We start from the raw sequence: 12,853 nt of genomic DNA, 5'->3' as shown, positions 1-12,853 counted from the left end.
TTTATGGTCATTTCAAAATAAAGATATTTTAGCTGGGCGTGGTGGCACATGCTTGTAATCCCGGCTTTTGGGAAGCTGAGACAGAAGGATTGTGGTTTGCGGCCAGCCTCAGCTACTTAGTGAGCCCTTTTGCAACTCAGTAAAACCCTGTTTCAAAAATAAAAGAATAAAAAGTAGGGTTGGGTATGTAGCTTGGAGGTAGAATATGCTCCTGGGTTGCATCCCCAGTATTGCAAATATATATATATATATTTTAGATAATAGAATTATTTCAAATGGAATCATTTTTGAAGTAACCCCTCATGTACATTATGGCCCTGAAACTTTTTTGAATGATTACTAGTGTTCACTAAATTAGCTTTTTGTTTTGTATTGCTAAATCTACGCATACGTGTGCACAGAATAATCATGGTTGTCATACTTCTGGTACAGAACTGTTCTATAACAGAATTTTCTTTTAGTTTGGGATAATACTTTAAGTTTATATATAAACTAGCAATTTCTGTATCCCTTACACATTAACAAAGTTTGCTACCATTATCCCTGATTGTAAGGTGGAACAGGAGAAAACGTTTTTTATCCTGATATTGTCCTCTGGACTATTATCTGTATTCAGTAAAACTTTTATTAACATTTTGATATTTTCTTACAGGATTCATGCTTGAACCAGACCCGGAGCATAGACCAGATATATTTCAAGTGTCCTATTTTGCATTTAAATTTGCCAAAAAGGATTGTCCAGTCTCCAACATCAATGTAAGTAGTTTTTCAAAGTAGGACAGCATTAGCAACTCATTTTCTCATGTGCAGATATAGATATGCTTTGAGAGTTACTTTATGGTATGTTGTCTGGTAGCATGTTTTTTATTGTACTTTGTTATATAGCCACATTTCCCAAAATGTGCTCTATTGAGGTGCCCTGGAGAACTGTAGCAGACCCAAATGTCACTGCAGATTATTTGCATTTTTTGAGGAAATAGAGACATCTGACACAGCACAGACTATTTTTGTAAAGCTGTTTAAGCCTAATCATTGAATAAACAAGACTACTAGTTTTTCCATAGAGATGTGAAAAATTACTGAGAGACAACTGAGTGCTCTGTTAAATGAGAATATTTTGATGTAAAGAGTAGAGACATTGTAATTTTTTTGGAGGGTATTTTATGTCCATTTTTTCTCTTGTAAAACAAGGATAGTAATTATAGTAATTACAACTACTATAAAACCTACTGCCCACAGACAAATACTCTTTTGGAAATAGTTAATGTCATTAAAAATTCTATTCTCTGTCTGCATACTATATTAACTACTTCAAATGAATGGAATATGTCAGGTCTCTGCATTTTTTTTGAGATATATTTATTTAGGAATGTAAGAAATACATATTCAAGGGAGAATGTAGGCCACCCTAAGAATGAGAGAAGCCTGCTAATTTTGGTAAAGGTCACCAGAATCATTACTGATTTAAAGCCATTCTCAAATTTGGGAAGATCATTCTAACTATTTTTTTTTCTTTTGTGTATAACTTAATCTACCTACTAAGAACAAGGGAGGAATGTGATACTTTTCCTTTTTGATTATTTTATTGGTGTATTGTAGTCATGTATCTTAATGGAGCACAAGGTGGTAGTGGCATATATGCACACATATTCATTTAGCCCTCACCATATCAAATAATATTTTCTCTGTTGAAGCTTAAATTATACAGTTCTAATATTCTACATTCAACTGTGAGCTTTTTAGCTTTCTATTCAGCTAGTATTTATTGAATATCTACTCTGAGACAAACATTGAACATAAAAATGAGTAAAGCTTTCTCTCCCTGTTTTCTAGACCTTATGGCTGGTGTGAGGAAAATAATCTGTAGTATTTGGAAAATGCACTTTATTCATTTTGACCCTTGTTTACTTCCTTTTCTGACATTTAAAATAGCCATTAACTTATAAGTATAATATAATCTTTCTTGTGGCCTAATATTTATCCATTTGTAAATCATATATAATGAGGTCCTGTTTAACTTTTAAAAGATTTCTGTAGAACATGAATATGAAAGTGACATATGTGTGGCATGTATTGATATGTGAATATTAGATCTGGTAAATACATGTGAATGATTTCTAAGTCTCTTACATGAAAATAATAGTATCTCACACAGAATATTTTTTAGTTCAATAATATGTAACTTAAAACTTGTTTCAATTATGATGGAGAAAATGAGATGTTTTATTATTTTTCTTCCAAGAATACTTCTATTCCTTCAGCTCTTCCTGAACCGATGACTGCTAGTGAAGCAGCTGCTAGGAAAAGCCAAATAAAAGCCAGGTAGGCAAATCTAAGCTGAAGCTGTGAAGACTTATCCTAGGATATGTCATTGATTAAATATCATCTTCACTGCAGGACGTGGTGGTGCATGCTTGTAATCTCAGCATTTGGAAGGCTGAGACAGGAGGATCATGGTTTGTATCCAGCCTCAGCTATTTAGTGAGGCCCTTTGCTTTTCATTGAAACCCTGTTTCAAAATAAAGAATAAAAAAATATGTCTGGAGTTATAGCTCAGAGGTAGAATGCCCCTGGGTTTCATCCCCAGTACCCGCCCCACACACACACACACTATGTGTATGTGTATATATATATATATATATATATATATATATATATATATATTTATTTAGGAATGTAAGAAATACATATTCAAGGGAGAATGTAGGCCACCCTAAGAATGAGAGAAGCCTGCTAATTTTGGTAAAGGTCACCAGAATCATTACTGATTTAAAGCCATTCTCAAATTTGGGAAGATCATTCTAACTATTTTTTTTTCTTTTGTGTATAACTTAATCTACCTACTAAGAACAAGGGAGGAATGTGATACTTTTCCTTTTTGATTATTTTATTGGTGTATTGTAGTCATGTATCTTAATGGAGCACAAGGTGGTAGTGGCATATATGCACACATATTCATTTAGCCCTCACCATATCAAATAATATTTTCTCTGTTGAAGCTTAAATTATACAGTTCTAATATTCTACATTCAACTGTGAGCTATATATTATATAAATGTCATCTTCATTACAAAAATGGTGTTATTTGTTCTATGTGATACAGTTTAGATAGCAAATAAAAAGGCAGCTTTTAGAAATAATATGAGATACATCATTTGACATCAGTCTTACTTGAACTGCCCACTCTCCTCAATTAGTATGTGAATGTTTAACTAGTGATGTAGCAGTGGACCTTTTTTCTTTAAGGGATGGGCCTGGTTGTCATTTTTATCACATAGAAACTCTAGGAAATATTGTTTCAAGTATATAGCATATTAGTTTATTTTTCTAATTTAAGGAAATAACTTACAGGCAGCTAGAAAATATTTTGCTCTGTAGAATTTAAAGTAGGTGGTTATAACTAATAACTTTTAAAAACTGGTAAGGAATTAAATTTTAAAACTTTATTTATTTATACTACATTAATAAGTTTAAAGCATATTATATAAATTAAAATGTGAATCTATTAATGATGATTTTTTTTCCCTCTCCAACTTTTTGTTCTTGAGTTTAAAAGCTAGTAAGTAGGGCTGCATCTTAGAGTATTAGACAAGTATAATATTGCATTTAGGAGAGATTTCTTGGTCATAGCTTTTTGGTATTATGTCTTAGGCAAATTATTTGAAATAAAATATAAAATATATTTGTAAAATATATGATACAGATATTTAAGATGCAAAGAAAAAGAAGCACTCTTTATTTTCATGGTTTTTTTTTAAATTGTAAACAAATAAAGCATGACAAGTAGCAGGCCACTTAAGAATGTGGTAGAAGGGTAAGGCTGGGACCAGGGAAAAGAGCAGAGAAGGATACTCTTTCTGGGAGTGGGAGTTATAGAACTCTTCCTTGAAGGATGAGTCTTCAGTCCCCTGTTGGGATTGGAGTGAAATGAAAATATACTGGCAGTGCAGGCAAGAAGAGCCCTTGTGAAACTCTTGGGATAGTGTAGAAGGGAACATACACAGAAGTGCAGAAAGATAAAGCTGGTGTTATTTGTTCTTTGTGATACAGTTTAGATAGCAAATAGAAAGGTAAAAAGGTAAATGTCAGTTACAAGCAAATTGTTTATGTTATGCTTAGAAATTTGGACTTGGCCTTTATCCAATGATTTCAACCTTCAGTTAACCCTGCTATTTAGGATTTGGTCATAGATATATTATAAATGATGTTATTTAGAAACTATTAAAATATCATTCATGAATGACCGTCTTTTAGAAAAACTATGGTATCATGCTAAAAATATCTTCATTTACTTGATTTCAACATGATCTTCTGAGAAACAAATGGAGTAAAGTTATATCTGACTCATAAGCATCCAGCATGACCACTCATCTGTCTTACCTATAACACAGCTATAAAAGCAGCCACTGTGGCTGACGGGTGGTTATGAAATTTTTAAGCTCTTCCGTTAAATTTTATTGTTACTTTTAAAAAGTAGTTTATCAATAATGAAATCTTTAAGAAGGCAGGTGCAGATTTAAAAAAATGAATCAATTGAATAAGAGTGATGATTTTAATCTTTTCATTATGACATACAATTATAAGCAAATACAATTATAGCTATACAATTATAAGCAAATGAAACAGTGCCATTGAATTTCAATGTGCAATCTGTTTTAAACAATGTGCAATATGTACACACATTGGGATATAACATAGTATACCAGTAATATTTAAGTAATATGTAAATTTTTAATTTTTATGTATCAGTTAATAAGTTAAAAGTTGGCATTGCTTATAGTATGTTAAATCTGTGCATTATGTATATTAAATATATGCATGTTAAAACAGTTCATTGATACATATTGGTCATAGAGAAAAATTGACTGTATTAATCAGTGAAATACTTGAAAAAATCTAATGTGTACAAGGTTAAATATTAAAAATTGTTTTTTCCATGTAAAAGGCATATTTTGGGGAGAATTAATCCCTCTCTTTCTCTTCCTTCCACTGGGTATTGAATTTATGGCCTTACACATGTTATGCAAATGCTCTACCCCTGAGCTCCATTCCCAGCCAGAGCAAGGAACCATTAAATAGCTACTTTCATAGTTTTATTCAGAATGCTTTTGTGGGTATTAGCCACCTGCCCTGCCTTCTTTCTGTGCCACTTAATTTTCTTTACTTCTCAAGAGCTTCTTTCTATGTCCCCAAATTTTGCACGAGAAAAACTCTTGAGACTGTTTAATGTGTGAAGGTTTTCTACAAATATGGGAACATTGAGTTACTGTCTTGGAAGATGGAAACATTTGAGCAGGAGAGACACTATGCTTTGGTAAGAGTGTTGAGGTGATAATAGCGAGGGAGAAAGGAAAGGAGGGGCACAGAGGAGACAGCGTGTAGGTTGTCAGGAGACTGTTTTAGCAGTGTGCATGAGGTAGTGCAACAGGAGCAGGATAGTCATTACCACCTTTAATGTCTGCCCATTTGCGTCTTCACTTTGCCTAAATCTTGTCCAGACATTATCTTCCCATTCCTTTACACAGAATGTGTTTATTATTATGGTCTATTGAAATAATTATTACTTTAATCTCCAGTTCCAGCCTGAAGCCTTTTCTAGTTAGATTAAAGGTAGAACTACTTCTCCAAAAAACTCTGGGTAGCACTACATATACCATATCTGTTAAGTGTACTATCAATTTTTTGAGAATACGATTTGTGGTTTTGCTGGATATCAGTAATATACAACAGATATTGGTATATTGGTAAAATAGGAGACATATACAACAAAATCTTCAGACCTTTAATAAGTTTTTTAGAGGTTCTGTTATGCTCATCCACATTGTTCCTCTCTAAAGGGTGATTTAGATCAAGAACAGGACAAGGTCAGGTTTGTTCTATACCATGCACTTAATGAAGACTAGAGAGTTAGATAGAAAGGTTATATATAATATATCTCCCAAATTACTTAAGCTTATGAAGTATACTGTTAATTTTAGTGCCAGGTCCTATAATTTGAACTCATACATACTTGGTCATTAAAATGAGATATAATTGATTATAAAACCATCTTTTATTGCCTTAATAAAATTTTCATATGAATTTTATCATACCTATCACTTTTCAGACATAAGTGCTATTTATAGAAGACAGCATACATACAATATATTTCTATGATTTTCTGAAATCTTTTGATACAATTTTATTTTCTTTCCTCTTAGATTGCTGTGAACAGGGCTCCCTCTTGTGGTACAGAGATACTAGGAAAGAATTGTAGATCCATGCAGTTGTAGATCGAACTTTCTCTAAATGCAGCAGCTGTGTGCTTGATAAATCATATGTATGTAAAATTTATAAGTATTAAATTACTTGAAAATGTGGTAAGGGAATTTATTTTATTTTATTATATTTATTTTTTATTGGTGCACTGTATTCATACATCATATTGGGATAAAAAAAAACTTTTGTAGACATACATGCACACATCACCCAGTTAGCCCCTACCCGATCCCCACCCCGTTCCCTCCCCATCCCTCCTTCCCATGCTTGGCTTGGTGGTTGACATCTAGTATTATAGCAATTTATCCAAAATTAACAATGATAATCTCACATAACAGTCTCATTTGTCTGATACCAAGCTTTTGATGACTTAAAGATAACATTTTAATATTTCTTTTTGTTTTCTTACCAGAGAATATTTTTTCTTTTTTTTAGGTGAAACTATCACATTTATTTATTTATTTTTCAGAAAAAAATATATCCTAATATGGAATATGGACTCTAGATTTCCAAAACGATCTCAAAAAAGAACAAAGCTAGAAGATGTATATTTTCTGATTTCAAACCTTATAAAGCTACAATAATTGAAACAGTGTAGTACTGTTATAAAGGCAGATATATAAACCATTGGAGTTAAATAAAAGCCTAGAGATAAATTCTTTCATATATTGTTGTTATTTTTGACAAGGTTTTCACGAACATTTGTTGGAGGAAATAATAATCTTTTAACTAAATATTGTTGAAAAATAATAATTACATGAAAAAGAATAAAATAGGACCCTTACCTAACACCATATACAAATAGTAACTCAAAATAGATAAAAGACCTAAATATAAATCTTAAGGCTATAAACTTTTAGAAGAAAATCTGGGTCATAAAACCTCACAACACTGAAATTTGGAGTGACTTCTTGGATATGATTTCAATGGCATAGGCAACAGAAGGGTAAACAAACTCCCTAAAAAATAAAAAAAAATTGTATATCCAAAGACAATGTAAACATAGTTAAAAGTTACTGATAGAATGGGATAAAATATTTCCAAATGCTATATCTGAAGGTATATTAATATTCCAACTAGAAATCCTAAAAATTAGCAACAATAAAAGCAAACAATACAATTTAGAGATAGGTAAAAGACTAACATAAATAATGAATCTCCACAGATAACCAATCTTAGTTGTCTGTTGGATAGAAAATCTTGTTTCTCTGGTTCTGGTATGTGTTACCTATTTCTTCTTTGTAGTTAATCTCTTTGAGTATTTTCTCTAGCGCTGGTTTTGAAGACATAAATTCCTTCAGTTTCTGTTTGTCATGGAAGCTTCTTATTTCTCCATCTAATTTGATAGAAAGTTTTGCTGGATAGGAAATTTTTGGCTGGAAGTTGTTTTCTTTCAGAGTTTGGAATATGTTACTCCAAGCCCTTCTGGCTCTCATGACTTGGTTTGGGAAGTCTGAAGTGATTCTAATTGGTTTGCCTCTGAATGTCACTTGGCCTTTTGCTTTTGTTGCCTTTAAGATTCTCTGCTTGGCTTCCACATTGGTCATTTTGACAATTATGTGGCGTGGGGATCCTCTTCTCTGATCCTGTCTAAAGGGAGTTCTATAAGTTTCCTGGACCTGTGTATCGACCTCTTGCTCTATGTCTAGAAAATTTTCTGCTATTACTTCCTTGAAGAGATTGTTGATCCCTTTAGTTTCACGTTCTTTTCCCTTCTCTATTCCAATTATTCTTAGGTTAGCTCTCTTAAAATGGGCCCATATTTCTTCAATGTCAGATTCCTGCTGTCGAATTTTTTTTCTAAATTAGAAACTATGCGTTCATTTTTGGAGTAATCATCTTTTAGGAGCGAGATTCTGTTCTCCATGTGGTCTAATTGGTTGTTTATACTTTGAATTGAGGCCTTTACTTAATTAATTACATCCTTTATCTCTTTTTGGCCCTCTCTGAATTCCTTTCGAAACAGCTCTATTATTTTTACAGTTATTTTCCTGATTTGATCTTCTAGAAACCTCTGAATTTCTGTTTTATTGGGTTCTGATGTTGTGAGGTTGTGGGCATTCATTGCTCCATTGTTATTCCTCTTTCCCATGATTTTGGAAGTTTGTGCCTTCTCTGGGTTCTTCCCTGGGTCACTACAATTTCACTTAAGGTGCTCTGGATCTCGAGTCTGTGGTATCTCAGTCACCACTACTCCTTTACTGGATTGTATCGCAAAGTCTCAGATCCAGGGAGTCAGTTGAGGCTGCTTTAGACCATGGGGGGTGCCAGGTTGGGCATTCTCCTGCTGGGAGTTGTGACTATGGTGTTATATCTCTGCCACTGACACTCCCCCACTGGGTCAAGTCCCTGGGAGTGTAGTACTGGGATTTCTCTTCTAGGGGCCGAAATTTGACTCACTGTTGTTGAGTGCGCTGATGGAGCTGTAGTGGACTCGGTGATTTTGCTGCTGCTGCCACCAGTGGCAATATGGCGCCACTGCCAAGCCCTCGGCTGTGAGGCTGGTGTATTTCTTCTCTGTTTTTGAGCTCCACTCTGAGTCCCTGTAGGGTGTGCTGAGCCCAGCCTCTGGGAGCTTTAGACGCTCCCTGTGTCGAGAAATCTGCCAAATTCTGCCCGGCTGATCCACAGCCGCTCACCTCGGCTTGCTGTCTGCCGCTCCTCTCTGGAGCCTGGTGGGCTATTGAGTGCGTTGGTCTGGTGATGTTTGGTGAGCTCGCTGCTGCTGTCGGCAGTATGGCGCTGCTGCCGCATCCTCGGCCGTGAGGATCTGGTTCTGAGCTCTGTTCTGAGTTGCCCTCCTCTCTGGTGCCTGGTGCTGTAAGGGAAGATGGCACTCGTGCCACGCTACTCCGCGGCTTGGGCCACAGCACTGCAGTCTGGTTTCTTTCTGGAGTCTCGTTTTTCCAGCCCTCTTTTTCTCTGTCCCTTGTATTTACATTCTTTGTTTCTCTGATGATGATATTTTCTGCCTATGAAAGGTGCTGATTTTGTGGTAATAGAGATTGGTTGTCAGCGGGGCTCATAAGCCCCACTTTTCTCCGTCACCATCTTCCCAGAAGTCCCACTATGGTAAGGGAATTTAGTAAAGAGATTTTATGTCAAATTCTATTGGATAGTGAACTCCTTTTTTTGGAACTGGGGATTGAACCCAGGGGAATTCTACCTCTGAGCCCCACCGCCACTCTATTTTTTATTCTTTATTTTGGAACAGAGTCTTACTAAGTTGTGTAGGGCCTAAGTACCGGAGGCAGGCTCTGAACTGTGATCTTCTTTCTCAGCCTCCCAAGTACTGGGATTGCAAGCATGTGCCATCATTTCTGGCTTTATAGTGAACATTTGACCCTATTAAAAGTATTTGACTACTTGTACTGAATTTGTAGAAAGCAAAGTTGATAAATATATGCTAAAGATTTTTACCTAGAATTTTTTAAAGAAAATCAATGTTTGAATTTTCTAAAATTATGTTTGCTGTCACTTGCTTTCAATATCATGCTTACCATGTGACCACTCATATCTGGGGCCTAAACTAGTTTCTAGTAGAAGAAGTTTTATATAATTTCTATTTAGTGTTCTATGGAAAGCAAACTTAAAGATGCAAGAAGTTGAGTGTGAGCAGAGAACTCTACCTGTCAAAAGTATTGACTTATTTTGTTTTACATTCTCTGGGCCATAATCTTTTCTTTCTCATGCCTTGAGTACAAAATAAGGACAGTATTTCTTGTACTTTTTCATCGTTTGTGCTTAGCTTTGTCTAATATCATATGAGAAGTCTTTTTTAAAAAAATATCATTTCATCTTCTTAAAAGTAATCTTTGGCACTCTGCTTTTTTTCTGCCAGCTTTAGTGGCAGAATATGAATGACAGTATAACATTTTAAGGAAAAGGTTAGTTTTATTATACTTTACTTTCCTATCTTTCTTAAACATTGGCTGTTTGTAAGTGAGATGCAGGATGAAGCCAAGAAGCCTAATGTGATCACCTATAATAATAAAATGCATCTATTAAAATAGACATTTATAGAAAATAGAAATAACCTCAGCACTTGTAATGAAGTGTGTTCTTCTGTTGTAGAATAACAGATACCATTGGACCAACAGAAACCTCAATTGCACCAAGACAAAGACCAAAGGCTAACTCCAGTACTGCAACTCCCAGTGTGCTGACAATTCAAAGTTCAGCAACACCTGTTAAAGTCCCTGCTCCTGGTGAATTGGGTAACCACAGACCAAAAGGTAATGCAGCCTTCAGAGTCAATATAAATAAACCTTATGTGGTTTTGTTTCCTAGGGCATCAATTACTAGCAAACTTAACATTATAAAGCAAATAAAAATGCTTCAAGAAACTTTCTGCTGAAATCTTATAAACTCAACTATTTTTTTTAAGTTGTTCTAAAGGTGAAGGGAAGTTACTGACAATATAAAAGTTATACACATAGCTTAAAATTTGCCTCAAGTTTTTAAGTACAAACTCTATCTCTAGGGCCATCAACTATTAGGATTTGATGTTGCTAAAAAGTTAAAGACTATAGGAAGTTCTATATTGTACTGGAAAGGTAGTGATTGAAACTATAGTCTTATAAAGGTCTGTGTCTTTGCACTGCATCTAGAACCTTGGTGAAGGAACCATGTGGATATTACAACATAAAAACTGGTCTTTCATTTGATTTTGAGGGAAATTGCTTTTTGTTTTAAAATCATAAAATATCTCCTAAGCATTATAGTAGTAAAATTTGCCCCTAAAGAAATATCCATGATATTAGTAAACAGTTTTTCAAATGTCTAGGAGCATAATCTGAAGACTCTGCTCAAGAAAACCTCAATTTACACTTTATTTCATGAAAAGTCTGTCTTTTAATGTTAGAATGTTTTCATTTAGGATACTCTGAAGGTTCAGAATCCATACTTTGAGTTTCATAAATGTGATCTGATTCCTATTCTTCTCATTTTTTTAGTCATGTGTCTTATAATTTTATGGTATTGTTGGGAGGGTTAAATGACTGCTTAATATAATATCTACAGAGTATACCCATAACAAATGTTAATTATTTGCTATTACTATTAAGCAAAGGGCAGATGATATTTATTTTTATATTGTCTGGCATATTGCTGCATTCATCTGTGGTAATCAAGCATACCAGTCAGAGTAGTATTTTATGCAAAAGGGAATATAATGAGAATTTGAATTCATTTTTATTTATTTCCCATTTCACTGTTTCTTCGCCTCACTGTTGTTCTCTTACATAAAATAGGGATAGCAACTACTTTTGCTGATAAGAGGACTAAATAGCAAGGTGTATGGTATCCAGAAAAATTCTGTCTTAAATAAGCATTCGATTTGTTTTTTCCTACCCTCTTGGGTTGGAGATGTTATTGCTCTTATCTATCATATATCACTGTTCTCCAACCAGAGATAACTAGGACCATGCTTATACTTGAACAAATTAGGTTTGTGACTCCTAAACTATGAAGATCTGTGAAGTGTATAAGTTACATGGTATTTAAAAAGACTTTTTTTTTAAGGATCTGGGCTTGTTTTAGGTAATTTACGGGAGGCTTTAAGTAAGTAGAGCTTCCTTGGATTTGGTTCAGAAGTGAGAGGTATGATATGATTAGGCATTTTATATCTTATCTAGGAGAGATACTAAAGCCTCAATTGGTAATGAAGTAACAATCAGTCACAGGAGGCAGAGTAGGAGGCTGTTGTTTTTATGGTTTGGACAGAGTTTATGTTTTTATTTGTGTTAAAGGATGAATGGTTCTGTGTCTTGATCTATCACAGCCACAGAGTGGCCTTGTTGATGTTAATATTTTATGAAATTATTCAGCAGGTGAGCATTGAGACCTAGCTGTGAGTGCCAAGCTGGCTTCTGATGCCAGGAGCTATATATTTTTTCTCTCTCTCTTTTTAGATGCTTCTAGCACAAGTTAGAAAAATTACACCTTTCTTCCTGATATATACATCTTTTTAGCATTTCTTCCTCCTTTCAAATAAAAAGTAGTAGCCAGATGTGGTGGTGCATGCTTGTAATCCCAGTACTTGAGAAGCTGAGACAAGAGGATTGTAGATTTTGGCCAGCCTCAACTACTTAGTGAGGTCCTCTGCATTTAGTGAAACCCTGTTTCAAAATAAAGAATAAAAAATAGGGCTGAGGGTATAGCTCAGAGGTAGAATGTCCCCTGGGTTCCATCCCTAGTCCCACCAAAAAAAAAAGTAGCATATGAATATTTTCCTTTAAAATACTCAGATATTACAGAAATATTCAAAGATAAATGTAAAAGTCTTCTTTTTTTCTTCCAGGAGTTAACTACCAGCAGTTTAGTGTGCATCCTCTTAATCCTTTTTTACGTTTTTATGTGTATGTGTATTTGTTAATGACAACATGGGTTACTTATACCTAATTCATGTTGTCAGTAACATAAATAAATTCATGCTATATATATGTTTATATGTATATATATATTTTGCAACTTGATTTTCCCCTTCATATGTTTCAGAAAGCTTTGTTCATCAGTACATATAGATCTTTTGTATGGTATTCTATACTATGAATATACCATAGTTTATATAACTATTAGGGATATTTTCTGTATT

At 34.3% G+C, this 12,853-nt stretch overlaps 1 protein-coding gene across 2 annotated transcripts in view; it reads left to right on the top strand.

The window, feature by feature from the left end:
- BMP2K (BMP2 inducible kinase) overlaps positions 1–12,853 on the top strand; it is a gene marked incomplete at both ends in the record, with an annotated part of 133,298 nt that overhangs the window by 82,000 nt on the left and 38,445 nt on the right. For both annotated transcript variants that reach the window (XM_080697853.1, XM_080697852.1), the window contains 3 exons: positions 653–756; positions 2,243–2,322; positions 10,333–10,493. In XM_080697853.1, coding sequence (XP_080553979.1) covers positions 653–756; positions 2,243–2,322; positions 10,333–10,493 — 345 coding nt within the window. The remainder of the gene's footprint in view (positions 1–652; positions 757–2,242; positions 2,323–10,332; positions 10,494–12,853) is intronic.

Source organism: Muscardinus avellanarius, assembly GCF_963383645.1.
Source record: "Muscardinus avellanarius genome assembly, chromosome: 6".
In the NCBI taxonomy this organism is placed as follows: Eukaryota; Metazoa; Chordata; class Mammalia; order Rodentia; family Gliridae; genus Muscardinus; species Muscardinus avellanarius.
The sequence above is the reverse complement of the archived record's forward strand: the minus strand, read 5'-3'. Positions and strand labels throughout refer to the sequence as shown.